Genomic DNA, 11,497 nt, shown 5'->3' on the forward strand with positions numbered 1-11,497 from the left:
CACAGCTTTAGCAGAACTCCTAATCATTCAAAAGAAATTGCAGAAAATCTGTTTGCTTTCAAGTTTCAAACCTCATCGCTCAAACTTTGTTTTAATGTCCTTACATACAAATTAAAAAAAAGTAAAAAAAATCAATACAAAATATTTACGACCTAGGCAGAAAATATGTAAAAGAGGAAGGGAAAGAAAATCAAGCATTTTTGCAACTTTAGGGTGGTTTTACACAAAGGAAAATTCAAAACTGAATTTTGGAATATAACAAAAACGTGCATCACACTAACATGAAGATGTTTTAACAGTGGTTGTGTTTTCTTAACAAACACCTGGTTTATCAGTTCTATTTCATATGTAAAATGAAATGGAATTTATAGGAAATAGATTTTTTTTTTTTTAATTTCAATTAACTATTTTTTACTATAAGGAAAATATACAGAATTTCTGTGGAAGTCCATATACTATTTTTAGTCAAATACAGAAAATACTTTGCTGCAAACTTTTAAATATAATAAAATGCATTTAATAGCAATCTTTTGTGGTATCATCATTATTTATGAACATAACATTCAAAGTATGGAAATTCAGTTGTGGATCAAAATGACCATAAAAACAGTAACCCAAAGAACCTTATAAACGTGTCAACACCCATCATTTATCACAGATGGCTCATACCAAAGTAAAAAAATTTATAAAATGTAGTAATTCTCAGCATATGGTTTACTTTGCTGCATTGTTCCTACATATTATTTGTGTTAAAATCCAGAAAATTATATTATGAAAAGAATATTGGGGTTTTTATTAAACTAAAGTACAGGTTAAAGTCATTCTTTTCTTGTGATGAACATATACCAACAGTGATTAAAAAATAAAAATTTATTTACAAAATATTGATGCATACATATTACACAAGTCAGTTATATCAAAGTGGTTTTTTTAAACAATATCTGTAGCAACCAAATATTTGCATTGGTTTACCATAGTGCAAATGGTAATGTTGCAAAGGCAGGTTAAAATGTGGGACTGCAATTTGAATGTTGGACTTCTCTGCTGCCTTCTGTTTTACTACATCTAGAAAACTATTCCTTTTCATTTAAAAAATATCTATTTCTTGCGAATGTTGAGTAGTGTACCTGAGGATAGGGCAAATTCATTATTAAGCCTAAATCCTTTCAGTTGTATAACTATCTTTCTATTTACTCAGCCTGCTTATGTAGCACCATTGCCATTGATTACTAACATACTAATGAGAAAAAGGAATGGAAACACACTAAATACACTATGCCATCCCTAATTTCAGGATTTGTCCCTTTATGTGGAATTTCATCTGATACATTTCACAAGTCTGCACTATATATTCAAGTGTTTAAGGATGATTCTGGTGGTATTGTGTAGTGGTGTATAGGTTACCAGTATATATTTTCCTGTAAATACGATATTAAGTGAAGCTGTGAAGAAATGAACTTAAAAGCCCACTCCTTCCGTCCTCAGATGAGAAGGAGCTTGCTTTTGATTACCAACGTGTACTGAAACCTGCATATAAATTTGCATCCGAATAACTGAATATTGATTCCCTCATAATGTAAGAACTTCCTGCATTAAATCCGGTGATTTTGATTGTAGCTTTTCTCTTTTGCTGGCTCAAAACCAGCCATCAGGTAACTCTATAGTCCTTCAGTTCACGTTCTGTAGCTGGTGCTGCACTAAATCTGTACGATAGCCTATCATACAGCACGCAGGAGGTCGGCAATGCCTGGTGTATGTAACTTCACAGTTTGAAAGACTGCTGAGGGGGGGGTATAACTTTTTTTCCTTTTTTTTTTCTTTCTTTCTTTCTTTTTTTTTTTTTTTTTTTTTTTTTTTGGGGGTAGCTTCCACGATTTCTGAGGGTCTGACGAGGATCTCATGAGCACCCGCAGCGATCTACAACCATGGCCGGGATCTTGCCGTATATGATTTGTTCTTTCCCGTTGAAGTACAGCATGTTTATGGGGGACATCTTGGTGGGCGTGCAGCAAGGGCCTGCCGAACCTCTGGGGTTCGCTTGGTGTACCAGGTGGGTGTGGGGGTATTTTTGTAAAAACACAAATTCGCATTCTCCAGAGCAGTAATTCGCTTTGTATCTCTTAGGGGCAATAATCCAATCCCACCCGAAAGCTTCGAAATCCACGGTCAGCGGGTAGCGACAACATCGGGATTCCGTGGAGTGCTCGTCACAGTCGAGACCGAAATCTCGGCGGGACCGTTTCGGTGTGTCTGTAACTCTGACCTCTAAAAATGGGTTCTGCGAGGAGAGGAGAAGGAATTGGAATCATTACCAAGGTAAACATAAGTTCAGTAAAAACACACAAATAAATAGGATTTCAGGTGCAGGCGTATCAAATTAATATTCTGAAATCAAGTCTGCAAACAAAACTTGGACCTCCTGCAAATGTGTTACACTTATCTCTGCATTTTCCTGCTGTTTCTTTATAAAGAACTTTAAGACATATTTGTTCCTGAAATCACTATTATCTCAGTACCAAATCACTTCTGTTACCTGCTGTAGGAACATTTCAGAAATTTGGAGGATGCTGGATTTTTTACATTTAATGCTGGTTTTGTTTGTTTGTTTTAAATTTCATATTAAGAGTTTTAGTGAGTCCTTCTGAAATTCTCTCCATTAAAATCATATTGAATTCAGGGTTTCTGGATATCAAGGAAGGTTTCTTGTTGAGATCACAGAGGACAAAGTTTACTCCTTAATTACTGGCATGCTTGAATGACTGAATGAATTTGGAGGGGCAGCTAATATTTTGACTCCTGGAAGAGTCCTGTGGTCAGGAATGTGCTTTTGGCAGATCTCTATGCCACATGCTTCCTACTGGAGGTGTGTTTCCACAGGCACCAACTGAGACTATATGGAAATTACAACCTTCACAATCACAAGTTTGAAAATTTTCCCAAAGTTCCTCCCTTCCACACACTGATTCCAGCCCCATGTGTTGGTTTGGCACCAACCAGGCCATCCCACGAAGACCATTCCTTAGTGGTACTTAATGGCCCAGCTAACTTTGTTACACAGGTTTCTCTCTTCCAAAATACCTGCCCTTACAGCTGCAAACTGTGAAACGGCTGGAGACACTCCTCCCAAAGGTAAATGATACGGGGAGGTGGTTGGTGAGAGGAACATCCCTGTAGCAGGACCTGGAGGAAGGAGAAGAAAAATTTCCTCTCCTGTTATCAGCTGTGCTTTTAACCCTGCTCTGCCACTGAAATGCTGTTTTATAGATGATGGTAGCCATGGGTTACCCACAGGTATCATCATTTGAATGGATGGACGTGGTGAGGACATTCCTCATCATGATATCCACCTGGTCTCTCTCTAGTGTAGGAGATCCACATCTATACTGGATGTACGATTAAGATATCACAGAATTTTTCTTTTAAGTTCTTTTTAATTGCATTATACTGCTGTGAAGTTAAACATTACACAGCTACATAAATACGGATGCAATGGTCTTAAAGGTCTTTTCCAACCTAAATAGTTTTCTATTTCTGTGATCAACAGATTCATCCATTGCACAGAAGTAAAAGTAAAATAATATTCTTTATGTTTTATTCAAAAGGAGAAATTACTTGGTTGTGGTAAGTTTAGGAATTTTTATAGGTTGTAGATGATTAGTGATTTGCAGGAACAAATAGCAAGGAAAATGCTGTAGTTTAACCGGCACACTTCAGGTTTAGTTTGTTCATCTGTACTTAGAAAAAGAAACCCACTTAGTTCTTTTAGGCTTTCTCATCACTGTTTATTGTATCAAGCAGAATTTATCCATTCAAACATTTCTAATAGGTGGAATGATGCGATCTATCACATACTGAAAGGTACAGAACTTAACATTATGAAGAAGATCTATTCTCACCTTCAAAAACATATAATTCTTGCTGTTATTAATATAAAATACAAGCATAGAGAGTAGGGAGAAACTGCCTTGCTTTCTTAGTGGTATTGGAGGCATCTTTCTTATCAGTGAAAGAATACAATGACTGTTCTTTTAGCTTTATATAAAGTAACTGCTTATTAAGCAGTACTTGCTCTCAAATTTGAAAACAATGTTGTTTGTTAGTACCATCCACCCGTCATTACCAAAACCTTTTCTAGTTAATGCCTCTCAACATCCCTCTGAAATACTGCAATTTCTCTCAATTTTTTTAAAATAAGGAAACAGAGGCAGAGGAACACTATTGATTTTGGCATGATCAGAGAGCAAAGAATGAAAGAATTGGATATACAGAACTTTTATCTTCCATTCCATTATCAATGCATCCATTTTATCCTTAAAACATTGCTTAAATGCTTTTCAATAAAATGAGATTTTTCTAAACAAACTTACCAATCCATCTTCACCCGGTCCTGGGAAAGTTACAGCAAGATTTCGTCCATTCTCATCAAAAGCTTTTATTTCAATGCCTAAATTGGATTCAGGCTGTTTGAGCCAATTTTGCAACACTGTCTTCACATCAATACTCTGCCAAATACCGGTGCCTGGATTCATGTCGAGTTTCAGAGATCGAATTCCAGTATATCTTGTACCATCTTTCATGGGTTTAATAAGTCTCAGGATCTGCACAAACACCGTTGTAGGTTTTTGGACTTGCCTCAAGTATATCCACAATTGTGCCTTTACTACTTTGTTATATTGTATTTTAGAGCTAAACTTAAAGAAGCAACATTTTGGTTTTCCCTCCATTTGTACAAGAAAATCAGCTATAAATGAATGGAAAGAACAGATTACTGAACAGGGAACAAGAAAAAAATGCATAAATAAACCTGACTAATTTCTTCCAAACTGTAGAGGAAATATTACAATATGTTGTAAAGAGTACCAGTAACAAAGTGGATTTAACTTAATTCATTTTCTATGGTTTACACTCTACAGCAACTTTAATGAATGTCAACAAAATTATTATGCTATCACCTCCCACCTACTCACTTCTGCTAGTCACATCTTGAGGACCTTCATAAAGCATGCAGAAGAGCAACTTTGCATAAGCTGACTCAACACGTGTGTGGTGATCCAGCTATTTCTGATTTACCACATAGCCTCAGTGTGCTGCACAGCATACAGCATTGGGCAAACTGCACAGACACTTAAATTTCATTTCTCAATGGGAAAAAAAATAATGGAGAGGATTAACATAAGGATCATTTTGTTTTCATTTGAAGAATGTTATAGGAAAGTCATGTGCAGTGCTTCGTTCCTCCTTCCTGTAGCCTGTGATGCAGCTGTCATACCTAGTCATGGCAATATCTTTCCATGCCAGGATAAAATGGGTAGCACTAATCCTAAATGGTGCAGGGCTTTGACATTCATAAATCTCATCACTTAAGATACCTGTCTCTTTAGTGCATTTAAAATAGCTCAAGGGCTTTTTATAAGAAGTAGGAAATGAACTCAGAGCAATGAAATACAATGGCTTTTCTTCAGTCACTGTAATTATGTAGCAGTTTGACTAAAAATAGTTATAAAGGCTTGGACATAATGGGCTGGAATAAAATTGCTGGCAGACCTCAGCTTTGTGATAAGGCTGCAGTAGTATAATGCTATTAAGTGCTCATCTTATTAATTAATAACTTGAAAAGTTTCACTGAAAGTTACTTTTTCATTGATGAGTATATTTTCAGCTGGTGAGAGCAGCTGATATTATTCCAGTGTGCATAATGTAATGATATCTGTGACTGCTAACATGCCTTATATGTCCTGTCATTTTTTCCTTTTTGTCATCATATTCATAAGTGTTATTTAAAAAAACAGCTGCCATAGCCAAATACTTTAGCTGATGAAGAACATAAGATACTATAGTATTAGCTGTGCAAAAGATACTTGATAGGAGCCATAGCAGATGTTTAGCACTCAGAAGATAACTCAGAATCTGCTCATTCAGTAAATGCCTTCATTCTTCCTTGGCACGACTACGTGAGCTGATTGCTAGAGCGTGGACATTTTTACATTTAAGGCTGTTACACACATATTTGCTTTAAATATATAGTTTTAACTCTGAGGTGGGTGGTGCTAGTTTATGGGGTCAGCAGAGAAGCAAGAATTTAACTCTCAGCTTGCAAATGCTATAACATGTTGCAGTTAGGTAGGTCTAGTGCTCTAAGCTACATTTCTGCTGTTTTCTACTGCTTCTAAAATTACTGGCCAGTGAAACCTCCCTCACAAAAAATATAGCTCTCTCATTTGCTGCACTTGTGCTTTGTATTTATGATAGGAAATGCCCCGGGTGCTGCAGATAACGAAGTCAACTAAACTGCAGATCTCCCTTTGCTTTCTAAGGCATTGGGCAAATCCAAAGTGCTACAGGGCACACACATTATAAGGAACCAAAAAGGAACAGTAAAACAAAAGCTCGTAACACAGTCATCTGAACCTGGCTCAAATTCTTTAGAAATAACTCTCTCCTCCCTCCCTCCAGCAGACTTCAGCCAGCAGCCTGTTGGGAGAGCCCGAGGAGGAGTTGTGTGGCTCTACAGCAGGGAGACAACTCTCTCGGAGGAGCAGTAGGAGGCGAAAACAGCAGGGTTACTTACACTCCGTAGGCATTGTGATAATCGTTTCGGTGGTGGCATGATAGTCATCATCTTCCAAAGAGCCATCACTACTGTCATCTCTCTGGACGTCATACTGATCAATCAGTTCCTGTAGTGGAGGAGCCTTGGGTAAAAGTTGCTTAATAACATCCCTGCTAATGTTAGGAGCTTGTTCCAGGCGCAGTTTGCTGAGGATTTGAATTTTTATGGCTTCTATTCTGGAAGATTTTGTATTCTGTCTCCACGTACAAGCATTGCACAGTCCGTCTTTTTCGGCGTTCTCTGTGGGCTGACTACTGTCATCAAGAGCCACCGGATCAACTGAAATCAGCATGAGCAGGTAAATATAAGCATAGAGCACTAGCTTTTGCATGATCTCACATTCAGTGCAGCACTTTTCCCTTCTTTTTTTTTTTTTTTCCCCCCTCCCCCTTTCCCTTCCAGTACTAAACAGATCCGTGAAAGCAAATGCAATCTGAGAGACAGCTTGCCACACTGGTGTACCTTATATATTCCAAGGGGGCTTTTTATACTCCAACTTTGATTAGGCTCGTGTCGTCAAACCCGACGATTGGTTGCTGTCCCAACAATGAATCTGGCTGTCAGAGGGTAAAGCCCTGTCGATCACAAGTCACTAGACAGCATTTAGTTACAGCCAAGGGTGGACTGATTTATCTGGATACTTCGTAGAGGATATGTTCTCTGTATTCTGAAAGGATATATTTCCAAGTATTTTGGGCAGCAGGACTGAAAGACAGCACTGTCATTCTTAAATATTATACCAACCATGTACTTGTACTATGAATTAAAATAGACCTTGCTCTAAAGCTGCTTTAGGCTTCCACCAGTCTTTTTGACTTGAAAGTTTGTTCTATTTAAAAGAAAATCCCAAGTGGTTACTGTTAGCAGGCAGGAAAATAATGCTTTTGAAATGCATTGCAAAGAGTACTGATTTATGTTATTCAACAACTAATACATATTCAACAGTTTCTATTTCAGAAAACCTTAGTGGTTTTTCCTAGGTACTAGTTAAAGCAGTATTGCAGATTTTGTGCATATATGACACTGTGCAAATGCCAATCTTATTTGTTTGTCCCTTTAGCATATATCAAAACCCACAGAACAAATCCTCTACTGAATTCACAGTCAGTTATGAAAAATAAGTGTGTCTTGTCTTCATACTGTCACCAGAATCCTGGGCAGTAAATTAGGTATCAAGAGATCTTTAGTAGCAAGGGTATTTTTGAGGAATATCTTTAGCTACTCATTCTAATATTATACAGGAATAGTCCATTTCACTTTTTTCATTATTAGTGAAAGCATTTAAAGACATAACACATTTAAATCTCTACTGTGTATTTATCTTCTTTTTCCAGGTAAGCTTTTCTTTCTCTTCAAAATATTTCTGTATTATGCCAACTTAAGTGATACCTTTCTGTGCTTTCTTTTGCTTTCTACTACTCAAATACTTAGAATTCTCTAAGTCCTGCTTATATGTTAAGAAATACAGTTTTAATATGCTTTCTGCATAACAGAGATACATCCAGATGTGATTTTTATACATATAGGTTCTGGCTTACAAAATCTTCAAACAATGCAGTTCACATTTGATGTGCTGTTAGCAAGAATTATGGAATTCACACGTAGTGGGGAGGTAGGGGGGATTTACTGGTCAGCATAGGCTGTATGTCACAGGAAACAGAAACCCTAGAAGTGGTGTGTATTATATGTATTTGTATATTTGGAATCTGTGTATTAGAGCAAAGGGAAATCCTGGAATTTCATGCAATAGGCCACAGTTTGCTTATCTAAGCTAGGACTGAATTGTCAGTTTCTCACTGAGTTTCTCTTCTTTTTCCATTCTCAGCACACCTAAAAATGTGTCAAACAAGGTGTTTTGCATGTGTTCATACAGGAAAAATGTTGGTATAGGGAAAGGTGTGGGACAGAACTCTCAAAGATTTTTTTTTTTTTCTGCCTGGTCATTCATATTCTTTTTGTATCACGTCTCCAGGGCATGCAAATTCATTGTATAGCACAGAACTGAGCCTAATGTTCAGCCTAATGACCAGTGACATAAATCACAACTATTCCATTGAAATTGATTGTCCTGCCCTGGTGTAAATTTGATGCAAGTAATAGATGTGTCACTCATACATTCCAAGCATATGGCTTCAGGGTCATATTCATCATCCTGATATTCTGATTTTAACCAAAATCCACCTTTAAAGCCAGCAGTGTGCTGCCTTAGCTCCTGAGGATTTGCTTTTTACACAGGATACCGATGCAGCTACTCGCAACACGAGGTAACATAAATGGGCTTGTGGTTCACTGGAACTAGAAGACAGGATAGATCTGACTTTGCACTGGACACTGCCTGTCATGCCTGTAACATATTTTAAGCAGACTCTTAGTGCATGTCAAGTGCTAGAAATGTATTTTTATGAGAGGTGCACAGGATAATTCACAGTAAGAATCTTTTTGAAAAACACTGACCTGTTGGGGAATTTTGGGGGGATTGAAATTGGGGTTTGTTTGTTTACTATCATGACAGTGAATGTCATACTAAAAGTATTTTTATTCTTTTGTTTTAAACTAGAATGACTTAACCATGTGGCTATAAAAAGCAATCTCCCATCAAGCAGAAACCCTGACAGGTACCAGGTTTCACACTAGAAACAGTTTAAAACAATGATCCATCAAAAACAGGTGGAAATTATGATGCAGTCATTAATAGGAAAGTAATGAAGTGTTCTGGCAGACAATGGCTATAAGCCATCTGTGAGGGAGAGGGGCAAGAGATGTGCTCAGCAAAGCAATGCCTCCAGCACCGTGACTCCTCTTGGCACGTGCTCTGCAGCCGCACTGGTACCTCGCCTGCTCCTTCTTCTTCAGGGTCTTCCCACTCTGACTGGCTCACTGTGAGCAGGCAGAGCTTCACTGTTCTTTCTCCCTGCAATGATTCCATTAATCTGCTACAAGGACCCCTTAGCTCCCTGCAGCATTTGTTTGTGACTGTGGGACCAAAGCCCTCTCCTGTAAGCCTGGAACCCCAGTGAGCTCCAAGCAAGAGCTGAGCTTGCTCTCAACCACCAAGCAGCTGCATTACTTTTCCTCTTCAAAAAGTCTATGTAAAGAGCAGTATTTTTACTTTTCCCTCATAAAATTCACTTCATATCCATCTATCCTGAATAACTCCAGGCCGTTAGTAGAATACTTTTCATCTTTTGTTGTTGTTGGCTTTTTGTTTTTCTATGAAATTTCAAGTGTGTGGAAAAGAGCACAAACAATTGCAGTTGAGCAGGAGCTATTGAAGGATCAGATTTCTTTGATCATAAAAATATAATGTGTAATTTGGTTTTGTGTCTGACTTTCATTGTAGTGTTTTTGGAAAGTGATGACTGCAGAGGTAGATGACAGAGGTGAGAAAAATAAGTGATAAAGTGACCAGGTAAAAGTTGTTCTAAAATTTATTTGGCAAAAAAATAATAAAAACAGCAACAACAGGAAACTCCAACACATTAGCAAAACTAAAGAAGAGTTAAAAATGAAATGCACATTTTACTGAACTTTATGGCATTTTAATATTGTCTTTGGGATTTGTGTCATTCTCCCCGTTGTGCCTGCCAATAGTGAATAGTATTCCCAATTCTGACTATGCAAAGATCATGGCTCAGGCCCCCAAGATCAAGTAATGAAAGAATGTTCTTTTCTAAAGGAAAAAGGCACACGTCTGTCTACCTGGCAACTTCTCCTTTCCCCCCCCAGCCTGCACCAGGAGCTTTTGTACTCATGGGAAAACCTTAAAGAAAAAAAAAAAGAAAAGAAAGAAAAAACCCAAACCCACCCCCTACAAATTTGACTGATATAGAGGTTTCAAAAGGCACTGTTACTGTGAGTTTTATGGAAAAACAGTGACTGTGCAGAGGAAAAGGAGATTACTAATGCCCTCCCTGAGGAGAAGGCAAACAGAGCCCAACCATTACCCATCCTTTTTGGCAGCCTCTCATCAACCAATCAGCTTGTGCTCCTCTGGCATCACTCAGCACACTGAGAGCTCTGGACAGTCCACAGCCTGTCATCCTGTGCCGGGCCAGCGACCCAGAAAACACAGAGAGGGAGCAGGCTGGGAGTTGAGCTTGTTTTGGGGGTGGACCAAGTGGAAATGGAAGGGAACCAGGACATTTCTGAGAAAAGGGAGAGCTGCAGGAGTATGAAGGAGCTGCTTTCCTGGCAGGGAAGGAAAGGGACGTGGGCTATAACCCTGCCCAAAATCAGACAACTTCATCCTGCTCTAGGCTAGATTTTCAAACACTTTCTTATAGTCTGCAGGACCAGAAATTTGCTTTTCTTTATTCTGTTGTTTAAGTTAAATGAAATAGTTTGCATAATTTATTCACCTCAGAAGGTAGAACTTCAAGAAAAAAGATAGGCATTCTGAAATGCACTGTAAGTCTGTGATTGCTGTTCTCCTTTGATGTCAAGTCCTACCTCTGAACCAGTTGGCTTCTCTCCCTGGTTTGCTTATAAGGAAGAAAGAACATTCCTCCTGAGCTGGTGAGGAAGATACTATTTGAGTCACCTTTTGTCAACACAAAGATTAATTTCTAGAATAGCATATTAAAATGGATAGAAAACTCCATTTTAATTCTTTTTGGACTCATCTCTCTCTTAGCTTCTATAAGCTGTGAATAATGTTTGTGAAGTTATTTTTGGTTAAATTTAAATTTAAATTCAAAAAAGCAGATATTAAATATAATTGAGTTAGTGTTTTAAGTGCTTAACTATGATCCCAGCCTTCTTAACTCACCAGATCCTTGCTCTTAGCCACTTGAATCACAAGATAAATGCATTACTTTGAACCTCAAAGCAGATACAAGGTCATGTATGTAAAACACCTAGAAAGAACTCTTAAAATGACAAAAAGCC

General features: G+C 37.9%; 1 protein-coding gene across 1 annotated transcript; it reads right to left on the bottom strand.

The window, feature by feature from the left end:
* Positions 1-378: 378 nt before the first annotated feature.
* Positions 379-6,942, bottom strand: MSTN (myostatin). The gene is made up of 3 exons (XM_008928993.4): positions 6,569-6,942; positions 4,368-4,741; positions 379-2,278 (listed from the first exon to the last, which is right to left on the bottom strand). The coding sequence occupies exons 1-3, from the start codon at positions 6,939-6,941 to the stop codon at positions 1,898-1,900; spliced, it is 1,128 nt and encodes a 375-aa protein (XP_008927241.1). The 5' UTR covers position 6,942; the 3' UTR covers positions 379-1,897.
* Between the last annotated feature and the right edge of the window lie 4,555 nt (positions 6,943-11,497).

The sequence above is a fragment of the Manacus vitellinus genome, unplaced genomic scaffold (assembly GCF_001715985.3).
Source record: "Manacus vitellinus isolate BGI_N305 unplaced genomic scaffold, ASM171598v3 scaffold_20_pilon, whole genome shotgun sequence".
NCBI lineage: Eukaryota > Metazoa > Chordata > Aves > Passeriformes > Pipridae > Manacus > Manacus vitellinus.